This window comes from Etheostoma cragini, chromosome 10 (assembly GCF_013103735.1).
Source record: "Etheostoma cragini isolate CJK2018 chromosome 10, CSU_Ecrag_1.0, whole genome shotgun sequence".
NCBI lineage: Eukaryota > Metazoa > Chordata > Actinopteri > Perciformes > Percidae > Etheostoma > Etheostoma cragini.
This window is the reverse complement of record NC_048416.1, coordinates 26,084,018-26,111,985: the sequence shown is the minus strand read 5'-3', so window position 1 is coordinate 26,111,985 and position 27,968 is coordinate 26,084,018. Positions and strand designations below refer to the sequence as shown.

The window sequence follows — 27,968 nt, the reverse complement described above, 5'->3', positions numbered from 1 at the left end:
GGGGTTTTGGCCCTTTAGTGTGATTTGCTTGTTGATCATTATTTATGCAATGTTTTTTTGTGTGTACATGTAAGCCGAGGATCATGAATGATTCGGAGCAGAAACTGGTTGGCTGGAGTTGTAGTCCAAACTGAACTCCAGTATGATTAAAACACTGTCGCTGCAGATTTTAATGCCTTGATAAGGGCTCAACCCAAATGTCCATCCCCCAGATTTATGAGCTGGGACCCACGCGGACAACACATACTTGCCGTGATGTGCCTGAAGTGCTCATCGTCTTCCTTTCAAGTCAGCGAGGGTGCTGGGCGAAGAGGGGATCGAGCGTGCTTCAAGAAAACAAAACAACGAAACAAAAATGAAATCATTAAAAAAAACATAGTACAAATACAGTACAACTTGGGTCTAACTGAGTCTGGTCGGGTAGAGCCTGCACCCGCTGTGGAACACTTATCCAATCTTAGTTTTTTTATGTGTAAAAATAATGGATAGTGTGACCTCTTTAGGAACAGTTATTCCAATGAAACCATGAGGTTTTGGGAGCCAGGGTTTAATACATAGCATTGCATTGTGTTTAATTAGCATGTAAAGTGTTTTAAGTTCAAATCTTAATCTTTAAAGTAACTAGTAACATAAATTACAAATACCCCAGGCGCCTGGCTAGATTACCTGGTACATCGCCTATAAACAGAGGCTCAGTCTTCAACACAGTGGCGGAACTTTGCTGCATGTCATTCGCCCTCTCTCTCCCCGTCAAGTCAAGGCTATCCTGTCAAAAAGAAAACCTAAAAATGCCAAACAAAAAACTCTTTAAAAAAAAAAAATGCAAATACTCAAGTAAAGTATGAACACTGACTCATGAGTCAGCAGTTGATGGGCAACAACCGTTTTTCACTTTGGTGTTTCCTTTAGGATTGTTTTTAGCAGTGGGGACAGGTCTGTCCAAACAACAACCGGAAGGATCATTTAAAAGGCAACCGCAACTACATTGTGCGTCTGTCCTCTTTCTGATACCGTGGCGGCAGACATTTTGCCATGGCGGGCCAGCACGGTAAAATGAACATAGTGGAAACACTGCACGTTGTCAACAACCTAATTCAAAAACAGGCAAGCAATCACAATGAACAAAGAAAAAAAGCTTGGCAAACTGAGTGCAAGGGAGGGAGTGCCTGCTGGGCAGTACACGTACAGAGGCTGATAACAAATGTAGAGCAGGTGTGTAGACATGTGAGTCCACAGAACGCTGAGGACAACTGGTGGCCAGGTGAGGAATAGCAGGGTCTAACACTATATTACACAGAGTGAGAGATTAGGGAACCTGTATCAGATGAGGAGAAATCTACGGAATCTGTAATTGGGTGGGTTGGACCAAGAGGGCATAATTTAGCTGGTTTATTTTTAAAATGTCAAAACCAGAGGTAGTTTTAATCCCATTTGTGCTCCACAGTATAAATAGAAACTAAGTTAGGCCATAAAAAGGAAACCTAATAAGTTTGAAAATGGGTTTAAAGCATCAGTTATCATTTTTAGGGACACTTACGTAGGTGTATGTCGACATGTTATAGTAGGCAAAGCACAGGTGTATTCAAAAGCATTAATGATGGCTGCATTCCACTCAGGAGAGACCCTGTTATTGTGCATGCTGACTTACTGAAATGAGCTTACAGGGACATTTGATGGAATTGAGCCATCGTTAAGGTTAGCAATTTCAGCTTTGCTTTTCCTACTGTGACAAGTCAAAAAGTCTGCTCTGTAAAAAGGTCCAGTGATTTGAAATTGGGAACAGGTTAGCAGTTCAGTGCAGTTAGTAGGTCAGCATCGTCTCCCCGAATTAAAAAAGAAAACAAGACTCTGAAATTGGCTGAGCCAGCAGAATGTCACACGTGGGATGGGAAACAGATTGGTTTGCCTCTGCGGAGCCTGACAGAGCGACTCCTTGACTGCAGTGTGACACTCGAGCCAGAGGTCACATGATGACGACGTTGTCTGTTTAGCATTCATCATACACTTCATACAATTCACACTCAAGCTAGTGTCAGCCAGAGCCCCGCTTAATCCCAGATACTCCATGCTGGGGTAAAAACCGCAGAGTTTTACAGACGGAGAGGACGAAAGGCACTTCTTCAAAGATGGGACAGCTATCTTTCTCCTCAGACACACACACACACACACACACACACACACACAAACACTTTTTTCTTTCATTTCTCAACAGCTTCAACTCGCTGGAGCTTTTATGAGTGTTGAAAGGCACTGGCTGGCTGCGGTACACACAGCATTACGGAACACTTATCAAAGATTGAGCCTCGCAGCTTTGATGCACATGTGAAAATGTAGAGCGCCCCTATGATCGGGTGATAATTTGTGGAACAATACAGTAATGTTCTTTCACATGTAAGCCCTCAGAGGATGCACCGGTGATTTGTCCATCAAGCTGCAGAGCCATGTGACGACTTTGCTAATGAGGGGAGACATACTGAGTGGTCTGCTGGGAGCTGAGGATGTAGGAGTATACTGTACATAGGCAAGAGGTGAGAATACTCTGACCTCTGACATGAAATTGTGACATAAGCCATTTTGTTTTTATGCTTGGCCAGAGTGCTGCAAGGCTTACTATGCATTTAGGGACATTACCTATTATCTTAATGATAGTTTACATCCATGACGTTCCACTTCCAGGAATGCTCCAGTGCCGCAGAAAACTCCGTCGGATCACGGTCTTTCCGCCCGGATGTCCCTTACCTTCTGCTTTTTTGTGTTGGAATTTCCAGTGGATTTATGAGGACTATGCGTTTTCCAACCTATGCACTTGCTAATAACCAAGGAGGACAAATAAAAAAACACGACGGACTCTTCAGAAGAGATAGTAATCTTCATTCAAGTTTTTGCATGCTAAAGTCATCAGATGACACAATCTTCGGAACAAATCAACTACATTGTCCAATAGCAGTGAGCACTTTGTCTAGAGTAGTCAGTAACATTGAACTGACTTCACAAAAACTTTTATAGCTAAAATTAGAGAGGTAGACATAGAAGCGATCACATTCAACAAATGGCCCAAGCCAGAGACAGAACCAGGACCGTTGCAAATACTTGGCCAGTATCCTAAAACACCAGGACACCCTCCACATCCCAACTAGAACAATAACTCTGGACCTACTGTCATTGAAAAAGCACCCAGTGTTTGTATAGAATACATACATTTTTAAAAGTGTTTATTTTATTTTTTCACATTTGTAAAGGTTGAAATGAAGTTCACTCTCATTGCCTGTTTGTGCACATTCACAGTCAAATCAAAAGTCAACGCCAACAAATGAGGGAGTGAAACATCCAGCAATGAATGTGCTTTTGATTATTAAGTAATTTAAGGGAAACTCAGGCAGCTGTATGAGGACACTGGGGCTTAGAATAATCAATCTTTATAAACAAGCTTCGGGGAGGAACTTTCTGTTTCAAGGAAGTCACTCGCAGCTCAATGCCACATCCTTTTATAAATACTGGGGAAACTCTTAAGTCAACATGGAAATCATCTTAATGGGAATTGTGTTTTGATGACATTTGTGGACCCATAGGGAAAAAAAAAAACTCTGCAGAAGCTCCATGGGAAACCAAACACCAGATTGTTCGCACCTTCATTCCAGACAAATATGTTCAGTCTGATCTGCAGAACACGTTTGAAATCACTTTATTCCAAGCGGAACCCTGCATCTTCGTGATTTAATAAAGCAAAGACATGATTACTTTGCAGCACCACTCTTCAAAGTGAGAACCGTAATCATGTGTGTTTGTGCGCTGTCGCATGTTTCTTGTGTCATGACCAACACATATCTCACTGAATCGCACCATTTGAGTCGACAGGAATAACACACGTTGTATTTTTCTAAGGGCCACGTCCTACAATGTAACATGCAATGTTCGCACTTAAGATAAATACTGCAATTAATCCTTAAACACACCATAAGCTCCTCCGCCATTCGATGAAGTCCAGCAGCCATCTGGATAATATCCAAAAACAGCACTTGTGGAAAAAAAGAAGGAATACCCCCCCACACCCTACTCTGTCCCCAAGAAAGTCAGAAAGACAGATTCATGTCAGTCCTCATGAGTTTTTTTTGTACATCCTACCACACTGTAGAACAATGTGCCCTATGTGTACATAAAAGAGAGGAGGGGGTTGCACCTGAAGTGGTCTCTGCCTGATTTCTTTCAGATTCTGCCATTTCACAGCAGAGGAGATGCTGTGAGGTTTATTTGAATTCATCTGCTATTTACTTGCCCCACCACCCACCCACGCTCTCATTATCATTGCGAGTGTTATTATCTCAACATCAGCATGTTCCAGCCTTCCCAAAGAGTCAGCTTCCCAGCTTCGTCCAACAGAGCTCTCTGCAGGACCGAGCCTCCCCCCCCGAGAGCTTCTAGTAATTTACCCAGATTCGGGCTGTCACTCCACGCCGGCTCCGCGGCTCCCTGCGTTTTCTCTCGTGGCCTCTCTCCTCTTGATGACAGAAAAGATAAGCATGTTACATACCGAATCACTGAGCTATGACAAAAAGGGGTTCTGCTCAATAAGCCAGATGTAAATAATTGCTGAAAGCAATGTAGGGCCCTGCGTTGCGGCGTCCGCTTGATGTTTTGCTTGGCTGTGAGCGAGGTGGCTCAGTTTCATTCAGTCCTGAAATGCCTTTTCAAATGTGTTGTTCAGACCCAGTCTTATTTAAAGACTGCACAGAGTGAGCCTTGAATATAAAATATCTTACCCCCCAAATGATTTGGGATGGGAGGTAATCTGAGCTCGAAGGTGACCATTTTTAACGCTTACATGCATCTAAATCAGTTGCCTAACCCTGCAGTAAAAGAAAAGGTTTCAAAAGCGGCTTTTAAATAAATACTTTTTTTATTCTGTTATTGGCTTTTTACAGGTACAAAGCATACAACATGTTATAGTTTTATCAAAAGTGGAAAATACTGATGTTACATAATGTAACAAATGTAAAAAATAAGTCTTCAATCTTACTTTCCCCGAAAGTAAGAACAAACATTTCAGCGTATGAAAATATCCATAAAAACACAACTTAAGTAATTTAAGTTAATAAACAGTACAAAAATGTAGAAACCATACATGTCAAAATAATTGGACAAGAACACCAACAACAAATGACTCCATGATTTCACATGAATTAAAAAAAAATGTACACATGTTCATAGTGTTTTAGTTGGGGTCATGTTCATAGGACCCATATATCATCATCATTATCAACGCTTGGCTGGTCAGAAAGAGCAATCTGTGATAAACAACACTACACCCCCCCCCCCCCCAAAAAACCTTCTCTGCTACTGAAGGCCAGAAAAACAGAAAAGGAGATGTGCTCCCCCGTACTGAAATCCTCAAATGTCTGTAAGGCAGGGGACTTGATTAGTCCTCACTCTTGGAGTGTTTAGCCAGTCTTCTGTGAGAAAATACACCAGGGCAAAGACAGAGAAAAAGTTAATGGGGGGGGGGGGGTCTGTCATACCGTGCGAGCAAAACGCGGTACCTACTTTCAAACCAAGGGCTGCGGACTGTCACCTACAGGTGCAGTCAGATCAAACACACATGCTTCCTTTTAAGTCAATTAAAAATTGAACCGTATAAAGACGGAGAACGGGAGTTTGCTATCGCTCCATGGCCCGTTGGAATTCTCTTCTTGTGAGTGATAATACTATCTACCCTCTTATCTCTCAGTTGTAAATGTGACGTTTTAGGAAAGGAGAGGCAATACTGGTAATACAAACAGAAATGTTCGATCAAGATAATGTGAATAGCGCTTTGCAGTCACTAAATTGAATTCAGACATGGATTTATTTTTTGTCGTTTTTTGAGCCTTTCAGTGTCAATGGATACTTCGCAATGAGGCCTCAGAGGGCTGAATGCTCGATTGTACAGTTGACTCTGGACCTAGAAAAGACTGGTAAACTATTCCAAGGTGGGTAATGACAAAATCGGTCATGTTCCAGGTGACATGTTTCTGCCTTACTGCATTGAAAGTCGTCTTACAATTTTGCATAACGTGAAAAAAAAAAACGTGTAGTCCAATGTTCTCTTGAAATATACACTCATTCTTTTCTTTTTTTAGATGCTACTACATTGTAATAAATAGTCTCATACATATTGCTCAGCTTCTCCTTCGTTTAGAATGGTAACCGAGCCATCCCCGCTGTTCATTTCAATGTCTCTTGCTGCCGCATTCTCGGGAAGCAAGGCTAAGTCTTTGAACACATCTACATAATGTCCAAAACCTGGGCCCCAGTTCAACAGATTGTCCCAGTTGAAGCCCCCAGCTTGCTGGCCCAGTTTGTGGGGTAGGGTGTAGTGCTGCTCTGTATGAGGCATCTGGGGAATGCCAGGACCTCCTTCTGCCCTCCGGCTCGAGTACCGCCTCTGCTTGAGCCTCCCACCGTAGTCCTCATCGTCAGCGTCTGACTCATTGACTTGCGAGAGCTTGGGAACTCTGGAGCTGTAAGACACCGGCTTGTCCCGGTCGTACTCCATCTCTGAGCAGGTGAAGGAGTCATGTGAGTCACTTTCTGAAGAGGATTCTGGGGCAGGGATGCCATCAGCGGGGTTGCGGACCCTTGACAGCGGCCTGCGGCAGTCCTCCTCTGAGCTGGAGCGCCCGTGGTCAGCGCTGCAGATGCTGGGGTTGCGTGGGCGCGGTGTGTTGAGCCGCTCCACTTCCTCTATAGACAGCCCCACAGGAGGCCCTGTCTCCAGGGGGATCTGCTCTATCGGCTGCTTGAGCCGACTGCCGGGCCTGGAAGTGTGGCCGTGGCTGGCCATGGTCTGCGGACTCTTGCTGCGCCTCCCCAGCCGGGTGGCGTAGTTGAACATGGGAGGTGGCTGGCACATGTCGTTGTGCAGGTCCAGCGGGCTGCCCTCACGGCGAGCCAGGTTGAGTTCTCGGGTTGGAGTGTTTCTGTAAAAAGAGGAGGGCTTGGTGAATGGGGCTGGGGAGTGTCTGGAGAGAGGGTTTGGGGTGGGGCACGCTGAGTGGGAGTGGCTGAGCGGGGTGGACCTCAGTGCTTGGGTGTACTGAGGTTGGTAGGTGTAGCTTGTTGCTCCGAGGGGTAAGGGAGACTGTCTGGCAAAGCCCAGCGGGCTGTGTCTCTGGATGGAGAACTTGGGTGTGTGACTGCGGAACTGCTTATAGTGTTGGATGATGTCTGCATCAGAAGGGGCAATACTGCTGGCATTGTCAATGTCATAGTGTTCAATGTCGGCCTCAGGGCCGTTACAGGGGACGCAGGGAGCACTGGGGACGGTCTCATTGTTGTGGTGAATGTCTGTTTCATCATAGATCAGATAAGGGTTCTCCCTCTCAATGATGTCCGGTTTGGGGTTCCCTTCTGGTTGTTTCCGTACCGTCATGTCATCTCCGTACGGCGGGATGTTATCTGGGTCATCGAATGCTACGTTCTCGCTACCCTTTTTCTTTTTCTTCTTCTTTTTCTCCTTGGGTTTCTTCTCATTGGCTTCCTTTGGCACTTTGGTCTTGTTGCGGCCCTTACAGTGGTTGCACAGGATCAGGCTGAGCACCACCAAGGCAAGAACGGTGGCACAGCTGCCAACAATAGCAGGCACCGCCCAGATGGGGAGGACCATTGTCTCCGCTGTTGGGCTTGGGCTGCAGACAAACCCGCCGTTGTTGGCTGATTTGCAGACATTACCCTGAGGGCATTGGACACCCAGACAGGCCACCAAGGTCTCACAAGTCTTGCCTGTGTAGAACTCAGAGCAGATGCAGCTGAAACCTGAGCGGGGGTCCGGCACACAGCTGCCATGGTTCTGGCAGGGATTAGAGCTGCAGTCGCCGGGTGGAACACACTGATACGTGTACCACTGGTTGACGCACATCAAGCCGTCCCAGCATGGGCTGCTCTCACAGAGGTTGGGACCTCTGCAGCCGATCTTGACAGACGAACTGGTCTTAGTTAAGCTGACAAGGCTGTGTTCTCCGGTAAACGGCAGGTTCTCCCCATTGTACTTCACATAGGCCAAGCAGCCATCAAAACCTGTAAATAAATAAGGAAACCAGTTCAGATAACAAGAAGCAGCCATCAGCAGCTACCAAGGACATAACAGTGGCATTCAGGGGAATGCTTTCGGATTGGCACCAGACTGATTGGTTTTTCAAAATGTCTGCCGACCCTTGATCGCTTCCATGTAAATAACAGGAACTGGGAGCTATAAACAGAGCTAAAGCAATTTTGTTTAGACAGTTAATTGGTTCAAGCTAAAGACAACAGCAAAAAAAGAGGAGAAATTTCTCATGGAAAGCAGCTTCAAAACAAACGCATGATTTTAAAATCAATCGCTGGCCAATTTGATAGAAAGATGAAATATTTTCTAACAGAGAATCCATCATCGGAGCCATTATAGCTTCAAGACATACATCTGGGTTGGATGAATGTCTCTGTATCTAATTTAATCTTTTGCTTCGTGTGTTGCCTAACAGCACTGCCTCACCGATGTAAATAGACTTTATTGAATTTATCCCAGTGCAGATTAAATCCATTTGTGCCTTTTCATTATTCCTAAAAAAGTGAGTACACAAAGAACCCGGCAGTTCAGACACACATTGAGGTAAGGGTTGATTAACAGGCAGTCTGCAACAGAGCTGCATGCTCAGAACATGTTAGTTTTACGTATGCTCTGGTCGTTATGTAAAAAAGGTCAACAAATAATTCAAATGGCTCATTTTTTACCATATTAGTGCATAGTATTAGGTTAGTTTTTTCCTCCCCTGAAATTTGAAAATTTACTGTGTTGCATTAACTCCCCCTGGAAACCCCCTCTTTCACCTTTTCCAAACTCTTTCCCAGCTCATGTTCGAGGAAATCTGATCTTTGATTTAAGTCTAAACTCTGATGAGAGTCCATGGAAATAAGAACAAAACACAAAATGTCAGGCCAAGATGAAGTCAAATTAAATTAATATTAGTTATTTTCTCCATAAATGATACTCTGAAACATTTGTTCAACTAATGTGAACTCATAGCAGGTAAATCTCAGCAGCTTCTGATAGAAACCGATCTCAGGCCAGTTTCACAGAGTCTTGTTGGACGGCCACCTAATATGGTCACCACATTGAGCAGCAGTCTATCAATTCATTTGGGGGGGGGGGGAGGTTTGTACTGGATTTAGAGAGGCAACAAGAGCATGAGTTCTCTGTCACGGAAAACTACAGTGCATATGCACACATGTAGAAGATGTTTCAATAACATGTGGAAACACTGCTGCATTTTTTTGGTCAAACGCCAGTTTTTGAAAGCTTCAGCATTTGTTCTTGACACAGCACGTATATACACATGTACTGTACTTTTTTAGAGTGTACATCCATCAAGGGTTTGACTGTCATAGTTAGTTTTGGAGAGAGCAATACCCAAACTGAGATTTTTAAACTTTAAATATGGTACATTTCTTGCAAAACCCACAAAAAAATACAGTGTTTTGCTGTAAAATAGTTTCCTAAAAAGGGTTAAAATAAAAGACTCTGAGACAACGTTTAGATCATCACCTGAAACTCAAACTGTACTTCAACATTTTTTGAAGGAAGCCAGCAGCTCCTTTAAATGAACAAGACCCACTCCCACCACATGCATCAGATACGCTGAGTTTTCAATGAATTGGATAATGACATCATGTTCATTAGGTCCACAAAATATATGATTTCCTTGGTCACTGCACCAATCTCTCTGATCAACTCTTTGTGTACGGAAAGGATGGGGGTTGAATGGCTTGCTCAAAGGCACCTCAGTTGCTATTGTGACAAGGGAATCTGCAAAATATAGTTTTTCAGGCAATTCAAAATGAAAATCTGGGGAATTTAGTTGACTTGTTTTTTTTAACATTTTGAGTTTTATTTTAAGATTATTTTGGGGCACTTTTTGGGCCCATATTTGTGACAGAACAAAGGAACACATGAAAGGGGAGAGAGAAGGTGAATGATGAGCAGTAAAGGGCCGCAGGTCGGAGTCAAACCCGGGCCCGCTGCGTTGAGGAGTAACCTCTATATGTGGTCGCCAGCTTCACCAACTGAGCCACCCGGGGGCCCAAAAAACATTTTTAAATCTGCATAGAATCTGCTTAAAATCTATGGAAAATCCGAACAATTATCTATGAAAAACTTTGCTGACTTTTCTGTCCACAGATTCCGTGTGGCTCTGGTAATGAAGGATCACACTGACAATCTTAAGCCAGAGATAAGGTTTTTAGCACTCCATTATAGACAGAAATGACCTGATCTGATGACCTACTATCCTAGTCCACCCAAATCCAAACACATGATGAATACACCGTTGAGGCCCACCTGCTGCAGTTTTCTGCTGAGCAGGTCCGGGTGGGATCCCGCCCAGGGAAAAGATTAATACGCTAAGTCCTCCAAAGTCCTGGGTGGCATGCTGGATGACCCTGGGGTGGCTGCCGTCTACTTGGAGCACCGTGGCTGAGCCGTTCTTGATCAGCTGGAGTGCGTGCCACTGGCCGTCTGACAGCACCGCCTCTCCCACTGTCCGCTCCACCTTCCCCCCGACGCCTGCATCTGAGACGTAGTGGATGTTGCCGTTCCTCAGCTGAGAGAAGAGAGTTAAGCATAGCGATAAGTCTGGATGTTGATTTCCACATTAGACAAGATTTCATAAATTAGAGATGAGTAGACAGGCCGGATGAATGCACGAGATGCATACTCTTATAATTCTTAATTTCTAGCATAAGAGACATACTGTTCCCTAATGAGAACTGCATAAACTAGGGTTTAGAAATGTTTCAGATTATTGCGATGACTTATGTCAGCATCAATCATGGGCGATGAGAGGAAGTCTTCTCTCAGTCTCCACAAAACTACCACCACAATGCTTTCCGAATCTGATGTTGAGGTCAGAGATCGAAAACAGAAATCGTAAATCTTCCTTCCGGCGGGGACATGCTGTAGTTAATCATGTTCTCAAGACTTGTGTTTATAGTTTAGCTAATGATATTCAGCCAGATGATGACCAGAAGCTTGCTTGCAACAAATCCTGAGAAAACATGCTCATTCAAACGCCCACTGGTGGACCCCTCTGTTCAGAAAAAAAGACAGGACTCAGTGGGTCTTTAAAATAAAGGAATCAAGCTCACTTTGGCATGGATGACAAATTTGCGGCTCACACTGCGTATGGTAATCTCATTGCGTACTCCCCACTTTCAATGGAAAAGTAATCCCGTTCTCCTCTCTTTTCAAAGAACCCCGAAAAATCAGCAATGATAAGTAGCTTCCGGAAGAATTGATTTAAAATGGGAAAAGCGGAAAGCTCCCCAAGCCAAAGAAAACTAAGTGCTCCAAGTCTGGAAGACCAATCATGAAGTTTATCTATTAAACATCTTTAAAAAATGTTTTTTTTTTTTTTTTTTATATCTCAGTATATATAGTTCAGACTCTTAACATATGTACATACATACAGTATGTATTCCCATGCTGCTCTTTTTTCAGGTGTCATGGTGCTTGTAATACTTGATGGAGATTCGCTGTGCACCAGAAGCTGCTCCGAGCAGGAAAACCAAATCATAAGAGACAAAGTCTGATACTAAAGTGGGAACGGGTCGGTGGTGGTGAGGGTGGATGGTGTCTAAAAGGAAAATTGAAGAGGATGAATAAGCGCTCGGGCCTCTTTGGGCAGCTGCCCAGGATCAGTCAAAGGGAGGGGGTGCTGAACAGAATGAGAGGAGAAGAAAAGGAATTAGACTAAAGGGAGGTGGCTGAGAAAGACCCATAGAGTTTGCCTTTAGTTGGAGAGAGTGTGTGGGGTGATGACTGGTGTTGTAAGGGGTGAATCAAAGTACGGAGAGCAGAGAACATGTACAGACACTTATGTGTGTGCAGCATCCTGTTTTTAGCCTATATCCAAACATTCAGGCCACCTTTCAGTGTCAGCTTACTGTATGTTTGCAGACACACACACTAATACACGCTCATGACCGCAATTGCTTTTGGTGATGCAAAAAAATCATCTGGCGGCCATATTGCAGAACTTCAGCTCTGTACGATGATGAGCCAAAGCTGATTTGGGTTTTGGCACTGACTAGAAACTAATCATGATCATGATCTAATTATGATTTGCACGTTCCCTAATGAGCCTTCTAAGTCTGCAAGCATGGCTCGTGCTTATCTGATGCTTATATTAACAGCCGCTGCTCTGCAACGTTAGCTGGCTAATTAGTAGAGTCCCAATGCCAAACTAAGCTGAATCTTCTCCTACAACTTGTAGTGCTTTTAATTTGCGGAAATGACACTATGTGTACAAGGGGATATGTCCTATGCCACAGTATTCAAAATTTGAAAACACCTTAAAAGAACGGAACATTATTTTACGTCGAGCTGAATCTTCATGGGACCATGTGATGAATGTGGTTTAAAGATAGCCAGGCTCCGCCCTCCTGCGTACCTCGGCTCAATTTTCACTTTCCTTCAGTACTCTGTTTGGATTTTGGTATATTCACGGGTTTTCTCCGGCCAAATTGTTACCCTTCCAATCAGCAAACAGAGGGAGTGGCTGAGAAAAATGACTTTGAGGTTCGGAAACCTTTGACGAGTTCCATAATAGAGGCTAAGAAAGATTCAGTCCATTGTGGCAACACTGGCAAATATCCAGCAGTTAAAGCCCGAGCAAGAACAATCTTTGCTGAGTTTTGTTGGTGGCCGTGATGTTGTGATCCTCCTCCCCACAGGGTTCAGGAAAAGTTAGACTTTTCAGCTTGCTCCATTAGTGGTGAAGGAATTAGCTAAGGCTAATGCTAACAATGCTAAGCTGATAGTTGTTGTTGTCTCCCATCTTGTTAGCCTCGTCCTAACAGACAGTACGTAAGAGGGCGTAGCCAAGCTACCAGAGTTGCTCTGGGCAGATCCAATAGTTTGAATCAGAGCCCATGCAAGGTTCTTCAAGGAAGTTAACACTTGTCCACAGTGAGTGGCCAGACTCTCTGTACAAATTAAATGTACGAGGGTCTAGTAAGACCTGGCTAGTTTAAAGGTCCCATGGCGTGAAAATGTCACTTTATGAGTTTTTTTAACATTATGATTCATATTATATATTAGTTCCCCCAGCCTGCCAATGGTCCCCTAGTTGCTAGAAATGGCAATAGGTGTAAACCAAGCCCTGGGTAACCTGCTCTTCCTTTGAGAAAATTAACGCTCAGATGGGCCGATCTGGAATCCTCCCTATATTCATTTCAATTCAATGATATGCTGTATTATATGATGTCATCAGGGGGAAGGTTACCTCACCTTTTCTCTGCTTTGCCCGCCCAGAGAATTTGGCCCACCCATGAGAAAGAATTTGGCCCACCCATGAGAAAGAGAGAGAGACCATGGCTTCGACAGGAGCGAAGCATGGCAGTTGTTCAAAGTTGTTTTGTGTTCCTTGAACTGCTATGATGAGTGAATTTTCCTATTTTGGGGTCAATATAGTCTATCTTGTCTTATCTTATAATGTTCACACAGACAGCAATTATTTGAAAATGTATCTTATGTTTCTCAGTGCGTTGCAACAAGTCACTCCTCTCTCTCACCTTCACAGTAGTGTAATTGCTGCTCTCCTGCACATGCAGCAGAGTGCCGGTCTTGCTGCGCGTCCTGAACTTGACCTCCAAGCTGCTGGGACGCGCGCGGTCAGAGGTCCCGCCCTGCAATGATTGTCTGAGAAGGACGTCACGTTTAGGGCCCTGCCTCAGGGAGTAGTCCAGGCGGCCGGTTCCATCCAGGGACAGGGCAGTGTCTGCTGTCATGTCTGTGGGAGTAAGATAGAGAATATCCTCAATCCTGTCTGAATTCACGCACATTTCACAGGCAGTTGTAAAACTTATATTTCCACTCCGGTGCTGGCGGGCACTGAGGCCCAAATGATTTTCCTAATCCGACTGCCATAACCACAAATTGGTCCTTTCATTCTCACCAGTGGTTACAAATATCTGCCCATAAGTGAAAGATACAGGTCAATGCAAAGAACAGCCTGCATGCCATTGAGCGTGAGATGAGTGCTGTAACTTGTAAAATGATCCATGAAATTTAAGTGTTTGTTGTTTATAATGTTTTCCATTGAAACTATGTTTTGTGTTTGTGCCATTCTCCTTCTCCCTCATCTAAAATGCTCTTGAACACACTGCACAGTGCAGTACAGAGCAAATTGTTTAGTCATGGAATTTGCGGCCGGATTCAACATGTTGTGGCTAATCAGTGGATTTGTACATCTGTGCAAACATTTTGCATCAAATTCAACTTTTGGTGAACGTTGACATGCAAATTTGGAATGATGAATAAAAAAGTCACAAAAATCATGTGACTGAATCTAAATCTGAATCTGACTAAAGCCAGAGAGTTGAAAACAGGGAAAGCTATTGTAGCTTAATTGCAGTGTTGGACTAAGGCTTATATATTGTATAGTATATATTGTTTTTCAAAGACGACGTGATGGTACAAATCCATATTTTTAATAAACTGGCTTCACCAGCCAGCCCTGCAAGAAGTGACTGTAGTCACCAAGCTGCTTCTAGCACACCCTTTTATGCTAGAATGCAAGGATAAAATTAGCTAAGCCACTGGGGCTCTGGGATGGGTCAAATTGACTAAATTTACTGTAACCACAAGACCAAAATCAAGATAACTGGCAGCATCTTAGTCACACCACTGGTATTATGGCTCATCAATTTGACATTTCTCATAGACGTCATTGCTTCCTCCTGAGAAGAGTATGTTCATTTCCTGTGTCATTCCCTGTACTTCATGGCATCATGTTCATTTTCTCTTTCTTTTCTGAAGATGAAACACATGCGTGAGAGACTAAGGTCCATTTGTATTAGAGGAAAAGTGCTGTGATCCTAATTCATGCCAGAAAGCAAAGCAGCCCATTTCCCATGCGTTGAAACCAAATGGCAAACAGAGAAAAATTAAGTATGGATGTTCCCAGACGTCTTGAACAACAACTTTGTTTGTTCTCAGTTACAATATGAAAGTTTCAAAATAAATGTGCTAATGATTATTGGTAAGATTGCTTAACATACTGACAGCACAGCACCTTGAACAGGAGCTACATGTTTCTGGCATTTTTCTTGAACCTGAAAGGTTTGTCAGACACAAATGCTCAGAACACAGCGGTGTCCTATATTAAGCTACACGCTGCAGTGTGATGACTCATGAGGGAAACAAATCATAAATAATCATGATGAATATTACTTAGTAAGTGCGGCCTCAGCATTAAAACTTCCAAGGCATAGTCTTACATTTCTCACAGTATTTGCCAGTGAAACCATCCACGCACTGGCACTGCTGCCAAGACCAGTGGTCCAAGCAGGTGCCCCCATGTCTGCAGGGGCTGGCGGTGCAGGCTCCTTCCAGTCTTGGACATCTACAGACACAACGACAAACACAACGTCAGTTTGACAAGTCAACCGCACAGTCGGCAGCTGGGGGGTCCGCCGAAAAAGTAACTCCCAAAAAAAATAAAAGCGGCAGATGAGCCGTGATTTCTCTCCCCGTACTGCAATACAAACAACCCATAAAGAACCCCAAGAGAATTAGCATATTAAAAGATCTGTTCTCGCCTCACTATTCACCAGCAGGACAGAAAAGAAGAAGAAAAAAATCTCCGGAGTTCTGCAATTGGTTTCCTCCGTCAAAAATATGCCATTTGTATAAAAAAAAACTCTTTCAAAACTCTCTCGAGGGTTTGGGAGTGTGAACAGATGTCCCACAGCGAGAGTCGAGGAGGTTAGAGAAGACGGACAGATGGGAAGAAGAGGGAGATGATGGAGGGAGGGTGAAAGCAGGAGTGGAGGGGGGGTATGCAGACCTGTCAAGAATGCCACGCGATGCCAGCGCCTGACTGGGCTCCAGCGGGCGGCCGTTGACGGCGAATTCCATGATGCAGCCGACAAAGTCGTGGGTGGCAACCTGACCGCGCCGATGAAGGACGGGCTCTATTGACCTGACGCCTCCGACCGAGAGCCTGTTGGGCTGCACGTCCAGGATCCTGGACACATCGGTACACACACACACACACACATGAACCGAAGCACACAAAGTACACATGCACAGATATCCAGAAGCTTACAAATGCATTCAAGTATGCATGAGCACAAACACACGCACACACACACACGTAAAATGTCAAATGTTAACCCCACAAGGCCTGGCTCGGAGCTGTGGATAAAGGAAATGCTCATCTAGTAACTTAATGGAGTTTTACATCATATATTGCATATTTACAACAGATGACTTCATTTGTTTGCATTAACATTGCACAAAAATGTATAAGAACTGCATCTTACTTGTTAAGCAATCTTCTTTCATTCAGATACTTTGACAGTCAGGCAGTAATAAAATGAGCAAAAACAAAAAAAGGAAAGATGGGGGCTTTTTTCCTCTTTAGATACAGGAATTACAGGAAAGGTGGGAGAGAGATGGGACGACACACAGCAAAGGGCCGCGGGCCAGAAACAAGCCTGGGCCGCTGCAGGAATTGGCCCACATGGGTGAGCTAGAGGTCCCCCTGGTTCAAGACTTGGTATTGCTGAGTTCAGCTTCAGGAACGGAATGAGCGTCCTTGACGGAGCCAAACTCAGTGCCCCTGCCCCCCCACCTCCCCCCGCCCCCTCCTCAGTGGAGGTAGACGGAGATCATAAGACAAAAAAAAGGTTGGAAACCACTTACAAATTAAATTGTTGTCAATTCATAGTGAGTCAGAGGGCTATATTCAATCAACAACTAAAAATAAACCAGCTAATGTGGAAGTGCAGAAAAACTACTTTCCATTATTTTGCCAGACATGGAAAACTTTTCTACGCATTGCGTTTTCCAAGCCTTGGACCTGAAACTGTCAACACTATTTTAATGTATACAATTGGATCATAGAATAGAGCAGAACATCTGTGTACTCGGTTTGTGTGTACGTGATTTTCTTACCAGTCAGTGTGTACTGCCACATTGCTCACAGCACAGTAGCCTGGTTCATGGTCATCTCCACACAAGTCCACAGTCAGAGATGCAGCCTACATGATGATAAAAACACACACACACACACACACACACACACACACACACACGTGTTATTGTCTTTAAGACTAAACAGCTGTGAACTTGCACTACCTCAGTCAACGATTGCTCAGTTAGACTTCTGGTAGACTGTGGTTGACATAGTTGGTGGCAGTCCCTCTGTTTCTCCCTCTTTGTAATCAGCGGCATGTGGGAATGAGTGTCACTGGTACTGGTTCAGTGCAAACACTGTCACAGTTAACTGTTCTCTTTCAGATGTTGCTCAGTTTACCTGAGTTTTAGTCAAAATCAGTCGGTAGAGCCAAATAAGCCCAGTTTATTGGGAAAAGTAGACTAATGGTGATGTTGCTCTCTTGCTACTAACTTATGAAATGCAGGCTTGCAGCCTAGTTGGGCTACCTCTATAGATCTGACAATCTAGTTAATCTAGTTACATAGCCAAATATTGATCCACACAGATATACGATTGTTTTATTTTGGGTCGTTTTACGTTTATTTTGAATTTGGCAGAAAAAGCCAATGTTTAAATTTGGAGTCCTGACAACTGCGTAACAACTTACATATTTATCTGATCTCAACACATTTTATCTTCTTTTTTTATGTGATAGAAAAGTCAATGTTGTTGGGAATTATGTAGAACATAGACAAATGCTCATTTATCAAAGCAAAGAACACCAGACAATATGTAACAGTGATAGAACATGGATTTTGTTACAGAGCCATGAAGCTGTCTCCCCGTTTCCAGTCTTCGTGCTAAGCTATGTTAGCTAGTGGTGGTACAGTAGCTTCATATTTAGCATAGACATGAGAGTGGTATCAATCTTCTTATGTAAGTCTCTGCCAGTAAGCAAAAACATATTACCCAAAATGTTGACATATTCCTTAATTCACATTGGGAAAGATCTAATGAAGACTACAATGTGTGTGTCACAGAATGTGACCACAAATGCGTGTTAATGCTTATTTTTTGATGTTTCGACAGCAAAGGAGGACTGGATTAAAAAATCCTCAAAGCATCTTGTTTTGCAAAATGATTCCCTGTCTAAATATATATATTTTTTTATTATGTGCACATCTTTTGGATTAAAAAAAAACATGTTTCTGCCACACTAAATATCTTCTTGTCCACTGCAGCATAACTTTCACTCCAGGGTTCTGGTTCAACCCATTAAGGGTATTTCAACCGCTACAATTACATCTCCATGAGCATTTGTGTAACTAAGTCCAGTTGTTAGTGTGAGCTTTGTCTACCACATGGTATATAGAGCAATTATTTTTCATCAATTCATCACAGTGGTTGATGGGAGAGTGGCATAAAAAATGCCATACATTACTGCAAAACATTTCCTATTTCCCGTTAATAGTCATAAAGCTTTTGTCCAGATGTGGATTACTCGCTTGCTCTCTCTGTGCTCTGAGAGGGAACGACCCTTCTAGGGAGAAAAGAAATGGGCTAGTGAGGAAAATGTCCGGAAAAGTGTGTGAAAGTGTTGAAAAACCGGGGCAATCCTGCTCCACCTCTCCTGGATCTTAAGTAAACACGGACCACACTGGCCCGGATCTCGGACACAAATCATCCATGACCCCACCAAGCACGCACTCACACACACACACACACACAAACTTGAGTCACAAGCAAGTCAGACAGATGGAAATGTGCATAGAACCAAGTGAGAGTAAAGCACACACACGGTGACAACGAAAGGAACAGAGGAACAACAGGACTATTTTTTCTTAAACACATTTGTGACTCTCTGAAGCGGCATGAAACAACGTCAGAACCACATCAACATTTGATTAATCTTCCATCTTTTCCTATGATCAAAGGCTACTGCAGCCATGAGTTCAATACACTAAACTCATTGTCAAGTGTCTCACACTGTGATGGAGAAAATATGTATCTCAAGAAGACCCTCTTGGAAATTAATACCGAATGTAACACGAAAAGATGAGGAGCGTGTTTTTGTGCTCGGTTAACACTGAATATGAGGAAATGTGAAGAAAGCACCAGTGGAGATCATTGTTTTCCCCATGACTAACACAGTATAATGGAGGATTGCTCTTTGTTGTGGTGCAGGCACTGAGGAAATGCTTTTACGCATTTGTTTTCTGCTTATTTCCAGGACAAATAATTTGGCTAATCAAAAGCTTGATGATTAGCTGCTGATGCTAATCAGCTACAGAAAGTCCTGATCTGTCAAACTACATTTGCAAACCTCATTCATAGAAGATTTGGTTGTTTGTCCTTAAAACCCTGATTTCAACTAAACCAGTTGTGCTCTTGCTTAGATGTTTTTGGCTGTGATCTTTTCCAGACAGTCAGTTACTGCCACATGATTGTTTTTATTGTCACACTAATTGTTATAAATGTAATTTCACCAAATTTTCTCTAAATGTAATTACATTTTCTCCTACACTCCCCTGTGGTATAGAAATAGATTTGTTAGTGTTTTGCACAGATTTTGAGACTTCTGCCACCACCCTAATGGAAACATCAATTATTCTAATGGCCATATCTCACAAAAGACTCATCTACAGGTAGACTTTATCAAGTTGAATCAACGGGTTATGGAAAGTTTGTGCAGTTGAGGTAAGTAGGTTTGCTACTCCAACTTCTTTCTGTGAGCTTCAGGAAAGGGAGGTTTAGGATGACAATGCATTAAGGTTTGTGTCAAGTTACGCAGGACGATCCATAGATGTAATGTGTTAAACTATTTTCATTGGAAACAATGTGCTGTTGTTTTAGGGAAAAGGTTCCAATTGTAAAACAGACAAAGTTGGGGACTAGCTGGTGAATATATATAAATACAGATATTTGACTCAGGAGGTGGCCGAGACCAAAACAGAGCTAAAAGAAGAGTAAACATTGGACTTACATTCACCACGTGGACTTTAAATAAATGCAAATGATGCTTTCTGTCTGCTGGGTGTGTAAGTATGCAACTGTTTGCCAATTCGTTCATTATATTTATGTCTGTAAGGTGATAATCCATCCATGTTGTGTTAACATCTTGTTGCAATACTCCCCGAGCACATTGCCAATAACATTAACTTAATGAGTGCGGTTTAACAGCAAAATTGAGATAAAAATGTACAGTACACAGTATTAGACTTAGACTTCCCTTTATTGATCCTTTTGGGATATATATAGTATACAGTACAACGGCTAACTGCTGTTTCAGTTTGACCCTAACTGAAAAAACTGTCTGTCTTTTATTGCATTTGACAATTGAACGGATTTGAGCTTTAATTTTAGTCAGAATTGAAACAGTATCTGTGAACTTTCTGCTCCCTCTGATTACTTGGAGACTTCATGACAAAGCAGTGCATGACTGTGTCCGTGGTTTTTGTCTGCTTTAGACATTGGCTCAGAATTCAAGGGGCAGGAACTGAGAGCAGACCTCAAGCCTGACCACCAAAATGACCCAAAGCACCCTTGGCAAACATAGTGATCACTTTACACTGCCTGAGGAAGTTAGCACTTGAGGCACGACATACACACATTTCAGTTTCATTCTTCAAGAGCCTTGACATGACCACCTCTGCATAATATTCACAGGGCACTATATGGATGCAGATTCACAGTTCTCAATGTATGCTGTATTCCTTTCCACCCTGTCACTCTGCACCAACTCAAAAGTGAAATTTTTAACTATTTTACCAGCTTCCTTTGAAACTCTCAGTGCACTGTGGGAAATGACAGATTTGAAGACCAGCAGGAGAGCTACATTATAGAAGCTTTGACAAGGCCTGGTTTGACTTTTTCCCACCTCTTTTCTTGCCACTGCATTGCTGGGAGAGTGAAGCCTCTCATTCAGAGCACAGGAGACAGAGTTTCAACCTTCAGGGCCATTTTGGATCCTCATATAAGTAAATCACAACGAGCAATAAAATATAATTACTAACCATGAAAACCATAAGCTGAGCTATCCGTGGTTTGGGGGAGTTTAAATAATCATCTGATGGTGCAAAAAAGAATATAAGAAATGTGGATGCAGGTTCAAGCTGTAAAAGCACAAGACATAAATGCTATTGATAGTGTAGCACACGTCCATACCATGTGGCATTTTTCAGATATTCTGAAATGATTTAGCTGTTAAACCCGTAAAAACTATTAAGCCACTCAATGAAAAAGTTTTCAAGGATGCATGATGAAAAACGTTTAATGTGTGAGCTAATTTCTACTTCAAAAATAGACGTTCTTACCATCCCAGCTCTCCTGGCAATGACAGTGTGGAATTTCCCATCTGAAACTTTTATCATGGCCATCAGTTTGTATGTTCCACTTCCCAAGTTGAAGGAGAAACGCATCCGTCCCTCGAAGATCTCCAAAGCCAGGAACTCCGCCTTGTCTCCAGTCTGGTTATCGTGGTTGTACATAAGCAGTGCGTTGCTCTTCAGGGTAGCAAACTTGATATATATGTAGTTGTTGTTGGGATCCAGGGACGGAAACTCCATGTAGGAAAGCTCCTCAAAGCCATAGCTGTTAAGCTCACAGTGTTTACCGAAAACCCCTTGAGAACAAAAGAACAAAAATAGGAATCAGAGGTAGCCAATGAATGATTCACATTGCTACTGTGATAAAAAATATCTACCGATAAAACAGAATCTTTAATGAGCTATATTATGAGTTATGTTTTTAGTAGTAACAAAGCAGAAATATCTACTGTTCTTTTTGCTTTTTTGACAGCAGAAAAAAGAATAATGAAAAATGGAAACACAAAATGAAATGACAGTGTTCGCTTTTGTTTAAATCATGGATTAATAATGGCTTTTCTTTAGGGGGGATTGCATGTCTGAAACATCTTTCTTTTCAATTCACCAGGGCTCACAAACACTCTAAACAGTTTCCTATTATTACTTACCAAATGGACAATGACAGTAATATCCATCCACCCGATTCTGACAGGACCCTCCATTAAAACAAGGGTTACACTCACAGTGATTGATGATGGAATCACACGTTTTGCCTGGGTTCACAGAATAACACAAATTAAAATGAATGGGGTGGCAGACAACACAGGAAAACCTTAAGGGGAACACAGTTCACTCTCCCCACGGGCCAAGTCATGCAGGCCTTTCATCACCTCACAGCTGAGAAATGCACTGCAAAAAAACAAAACTCTGGGCTCCAACAAACCCTTTAAAGCTGTAGTGAGTCTTAAAATCAGATTTTTAGTTGAAACAGACATAAAATATATAAAAGAAAAATGGAATTTCCTCTGTTTTAGTGCAGTTTCCCTTATTCTGAAATTGATCTTGTGATGCTAGTGATGCTATTTTGGAATATAAATCTCTTGTTACATTATGAATCAAATGATTTCATCATTTGATTCAAACATCTTGAAACTCCGGAAAAATTAAATGATCTTATTCAATTGGCAGATTCTTCTCGCTAGGAATAATCAGATTTTCAAACACGTTGGAAGATCAAATTACATTTGGACAAAGTTGTTTCTTTTGCAGTGCTGAAAGACAAACAGTTGCAATGTTTATGAATTTTTGTCACATATATTGGCAAACATCTACATGAGTTGAAAGGTTTAACATCATGATGAAAAGGAAAAAATAAAAGGGGCTTGGTGCAAGACACTAAATGATCCAGGCATGTCACAATACAAAAATACTGACAATGAACTTGTGCAAATATATTTTAGGTTGTAAATCCTGAGACAAGTTGCTTAATGGAGATTGATTCTGCTGCCAAAAACCAGGCAGGGAAAACAGGAAGTTGAGAGTTCCCTCTGAGGGCAAGCAAACTACTGTAAGTCAGTAGGTGCATTTCTACACCAGAGTCATTTATCTTGATGAAACCTAAAAAAATTTCAGTCATTTTTTATTGTCATAATAAACAGGGACAGTAATGACTTGACTTGAGGCAAATTGCCTTGAAAATGTCTTTCAGATGCTGCAGTCAGCCCCTGGACAATGTACTGGATTCAAATGACTGTACGAAGTAATTCCACTTAAAATCCACTCCCCTTTTATCAAGGGTAATAATGCAGTGCATCCACTACATTTCCAAACGAAAAGGCCTGATTGGATCTTTTATAAAGCTGCTCACTTGTCATTCAACTCAAAACAGAGTCAAATGAGAAATCCCTGCTTAGGAAATCTATCTGTGTACATTTGGATTAGAAGTGTATCTGTGTGTGGTCACAGCACATAAAAGGCACATAATGAAATGTGATATTGGTGAACTGTGTATGGATTCTACACTCAAGTCCTAACTAAGGTCAGCGTCGCATCATCTTCTTTATTAAAGCAAACATGGCAGCTAGTAATCCTAAAAACAAACTGTTTTTGGCAGCCATGCTTGTATGCTATGGCTACAACACCTCTTGGAAACATTAAGAAGCTAATATTTTCCTTGGATCCAAAGTCATGTGGGTGAGCACATTATTGTGTGAGTGTCAGTGTGTGTGTCACCACATGTTTTTTCACCAAGCCTAACATGAATAACTGTGTTGTCAGACATAAAATGTGACTCCTACGTGTATAGTACAGTACCTGCAAAGCCGGATTTGCAGAGGCAGTTGAAGCCGCCGGGAAAGTTCTGGCACAGCGCACCATTCTTGCAGGGATTGGAAAGACATTCGTTGACATCCCTCTCACAGGCCATCCCGGTAAAACCTTCAGGACAGGTGCAGGAGAATCCCCCCACCAGATTGTGGCAGGTGCCGCCGTTGTGGCAGGGCGATGGCTGGCACTCGTTGATGTCTGTCTCACACAGAGCTCCTGTGTATCCTGGCCTGCAGCTGCAAGCATAGGGCTGCAGGGGGTGGTTAGAAACAAGGATCACTGGGACACTTTCTTCTGTCTTCATATCAGGCCCGACACTGAGACGCCTCTTGCAGCTGCCTCCATTCTGGCAAGGGTTACGTGTGCATGGATCATGGTCCACCGCATCTATTTGCACCCCGCTCTGTCTATATAAAATGTCTTTGATACTCTGGAAGAATGTGGCCACACCACTGGGGTTGACATATTGTCCGTGGCCTCGTTTCACAGCTGCCATTAGGAAAGTCTGATTGTTGAGCTCAAATGCTCCATAAAGGAGCACCCCTGTGCCTAGTCCTGCTAGCTGAGAGTTGGCAATACGTAGGAAGCTGAGGTAGTGGTTGTTAAGGAAGCTTTTGACTCCTTGAGATTGAAGTCGAATTAGTATGCTGTTGTCCACTGTGGCATTAGTGAAACCCATGAAGAGGACTCGGGCTGTATTGCTGACTGAACCGTGGACACCATCACTGCTACGGACTGTTAGTTCAAAAGTTCCATCTGTTGAGCGGGACTTAGAGTTGAGGTTACACGTTCCAGTTGGGATATTAAACAGACCGGAGGATGGGGGAATAAGGGAGCAGTGAAACCTATCCTGAATGTCAGGGTCTTGGGGTTTGACATCTCCCAAAGAACCTCCAGGAAACATTTTCCCAAAGTAGTGGACAAAGATTTCCATAGACCTTGGCTCTGAAGGATTGTCATTCTGATCATTTATTTCGACGTGAATTGTTCCCGTGGAGGACATTTGAGGCACACCAGAGTCCTTTATCACAACAGAGAGGTAGAAGTCGCTAATCTGTTCCCTGTCGATCTCCCGACTGGTGGTTAACACGCCAGCTTGACTCAGGCTGAAGTAGCTGTTGGCAGAGCCAGAACTGAGAATGCTGTATAGGAAAGGGCCTTGGTTTGGTGGTAGATCTGTGTCGGACGCTGTTAGCGTTGTAACTACAATGCCAGCTTTCTGATTCTCCATTACCTCCGCATAGGTGGTTGTCAAAGTTGGACCGTTATCATTGATATCTTCCAGGTTCACAATCACAGTGGTGCTTCCGGTTGCAGGAGGTGTGCCAGTATCAACAGCAAGAACTGTTAAATTATACACAGGAGTTGTTTCTCTGTCTAGCTCTGCAGCCACAGACACTTGGCCAGTTTTTGAGTTGATTGTGAAAACATTCTTATCAAACTCAGGAGCAATAGAGTATGAAAATCTGCTCCAGCTTGGGACAGAATCTGAGTCCTCAGCACTCACAAAGGTAACAAGACCACCAGGTGAGAGTCCTTCACTTACTTGCACATCATACAGCTCTTGGGTAAAAACAGGAGGATCGTTGGCATCAAGAATTGTAATGTTAACAAACACTTCGTCAATATCTGCCCCACGGATGCTTCCTGCGTTCTTTGCCAACACTCTCAGTGAAATCTTTTCCTCTTTCTCACGATCTAGAGTACCTGTGACATAAATCTGGCCTGTTTTCTTGTTGATGCCAAACCCTTTCCTTCTGCTCTTCCCGAAAATGAGGTAGTAAACCACTCCATCGTCCCCTTGGTCTCGATCACTGGCGAACACTTCGCCGACCACTGTGCCTTTTGGAGCAGCTTCAGAAATTTCAAAGTAGTACTGTTTTGAGACAAAGCGGGGTACGTATTCATTGGCTCCCTTCAGCTGAATGTTGACATTGGCGAAGCTGCAGCGCTCCTCGTCTGGGACATTGAAGGCCTTTACAGTTAAATGGTAGACCTGCTTAGCCTCGTAATCCAAGAAGCCCTGGGTGGTGATGGTGCCCGTGTTCGGGTCAATAACAAAGAGGTCACTGTCTGATGACTGTATTACATAAGCCATTACTGCGTTAGCTCCCGAATCACGGTCTGTGGCGTTCATTTTTACCACAGTGGTGCCACTGGGAACGTTCTCCTGCACAATGGGGAAGTACTCATCAGGATCAAACACAGGAGGGTTGTCATTCACATCAGTCACATGTACTGTAACAGAGACATAGCTTGTTTTTGCAATCCAACCACCATCAGTGGCTGAAACTCTAAGCTCATGTTGTTGCATCTCTTCAAAGTCCAGAGGGTGAGCTAGGGATAACACTCCAGTTTTACTGTTAAGTGAAAACAGACCCATTTCGTTGCCTGAAGTTATATTGTAAGTAATAAGGCCATTCATTTCTTTGTCTTTGTCTCTGGCAGACAGAGTCCTTATTGCTGTTCCTACAACAAGGCTTTCAGGTACAGTAGCTGAGATTTGGCTTTGTGAGAACTCAGGTGTGTGGTGGTTTTCCTCTGTGACTGCAATTCGCACTGACGTTCGTGTCGACAAAGGAGGATTTCCTCTGTCATTCGCTGTGATGTCAATGAGAAAAAATGTATTCATTTCAGACGTGAGGGAGGAGGCGACAGTAATCCATCCACTTGTTTTATCCAATTTGAATTTACTTGAGCTGTTTCCTCCTGTTATTAAGTACTCCACCTCAGAATTAAGGCCAAAGTCTTTTTTGTCATGAGCTACAACCCTGATCAGTCTAGTGCCAACCTTGACGCTTTTAGTGACAGGAGTAAAGTAACTAGGCGAATCAAACTCCGGGGGATTATCATTGCTGTCTACAATGTTTACAATTACCGTTGTTTCACTCATCAGAGGCTTGACTGCCCGGTCTGAGGCTGTGACAATGAAGCTGTGGCGATTTATATTTATGCTACTAGCGCCTGTGGAGTTCTGATATTTTAACTGCTGCTTCACAAATATCACTCCAGAGCTGGCATTAATTCGGAAAAACTCAGACTGAGACCTAATGAAATAGAAGATTTTGCCGTTGAAACCTTCGTCAGGATCTGTGGCAGACACCTGTGTGACCGTGGAGCCCACCTCAGTGAGCTCAGGGTAGTCCAGATAGTAAGAGGGACGACTAAATCTGGGGGAATTATCATTTATATCCGTTACAAATATAGTGACATCTGTGCTTACAGTCCATCCGGAGTCATGGGCAGACACTTTGACAATATAATGATCTGTGTCTTCTCTATTGAGTGGCCTACTTATTGTTATGTCTCCTGTGTTTGGATTTATATTAAATGGAAGGCTGGTATCTGTAATTGAATATCGGCTAATGGCATTTGAGCCAGCGTCCTCGTCTGTGGTGGTGACTCTGGTGACAGTGTAACCCACTGGGGCATTTTCAGCCACTGTAGCACTAAAGATCTTGGAAAACCTAGGAGCATTGTCATTCACATCCAGTATGTTGACTAGTACTTTGACCGCTGTGTTTTTGGGTGGCAACCCCCGGTCAGTGGCTTTGACTTTCAAAGTGTACTGAGCCACCTTCTCTCGGTCCAGTGGCCTGGTTGTTCTTATTTCACCAGTTGCTCGATTAATGTTGAAACTGTTCTCCTTGTTGCCATCAATTATAGCGTATTCAAGCTGTCCATTTGGCCCGCTGTCCAGATCTACAGCGGAGATCATCAGCACCTGCTTAGGTGCAAGGTTCTCCAGTATCTCAGCATGGAAGGGGTCCTTATCAAACACCGGGTGATTGTCATTCACATCCAGCACTGTTATTTCCACTTTCTCATACGAGGAATAAGGTGGGAAGCCCTGATCTCTGGCTTCAATCCAGAGAACATATTTCTGAATGTGTTCATAATCTAGTGGATGTCTAATAGCCAACTCGCCTGATAGCTGGTCAATATGAAAGGCATTATCCAGGTTGCCGCTGGCAATGTAATATGACAACGCTCCGCCCCTCATAGAAGACCCAGTCACCGTTGTAACAACATGGTTTATGGGCTGGCTCTCAGGGAAAGTGTATGCATGCTCCTTTAGTTTGATGACAGGGAAGTTTCCTCCAGTAACAAAGCGGACTGTCACAGTGGTCGTGTCCGTTTTGGGGTTAGCGCCGCCGTCTTTTACTCGTACTGTAAGGGTGACTTCTGAGCTTCCAGTTAGCTTCTCGATGGCAGTGATGGCACCTCTGACGGGGTCGATCTTGAACCTCTCAGAGTTGCGCCCAACCAGGGAGTAGTGCAGCTGGGCGTTGGAACCTGAGTCCTCATCAGTGACAGTAACAGCAAAGACCAGGGACCCTAAACAGATAAATGAGCTTTTGTGATCTTTTTTTCTTTTTTTTTAAGATGC

At 43.2% G+C, this 27,968-nt stretch overlaps 1 protein-coding gene and 1 long non-coding RNA gene across 3 annotated transcripts in view; one reads left to right on the top strand and one right to left on the bottom strand.

Annotated features, from left to right (window-relative positions):
- The first annotated feature begins 920 nt into the window (after positions 1–920).
- LOC117951502 lies at positions 921–24,515 on the top strand. The gene is made up of 3 exons (XR_004658198.1): positions 921–1,048; positions 20,885–20,889; positions 24,505–24,515. It is a non-coding gene; the product is annotated as an uncharacterized LOC117951502 (long non-coding RNA).
- LOC117951501 (protocadherin Fat 4) overlaps positions 4,876–27,968 on the bottom strand; it is a 103,061-nt gene continuing 79,968 nt past the window's right edge. Inside the window, exons 9-17 of one of the 2 annotated variants that reach the window (XM_034883226.1) lie at positions 23,567–27,916; positions 21,922–22,026; positions 21,263–21,570; positions 16,967–17,052; positions 15,855–16,034; positions 15,286–15,410; positions 13,579–13,796; positions 10,346–10,607; positions 4,876–8,049 (exon numbers count right to left, since the gene is read on the bottom strand). In XM_034883226.1, the coding sequence (XP_034739117.1) occupies positions 6,140–8,049; positions 10,346–10,607; positions 13,579–13,796; positions 15,286–15,410; positions 15,855–16,034; positions 16,967–17,052; positions 21,263–21,570; positions 21,922–22,026; positions 23,567–27,916 (7,544 nt within the window). In that variant the 3' untranslated portion in view covers positions 4,876–6,139. The remainder of the gene's footprint in view (positions 8,050–10,345; positions 10,608–13,578; positions 13,797–15,285; positions 15,411–15,854; positions 16,035–16,966; positions 17,053–21,262; positions 21,571–21,921; positions 22,027–23,566; positions 27,917–27,968) is intronic. The other variant, XM_034883227.1, reaches the window with a different exon arrangement.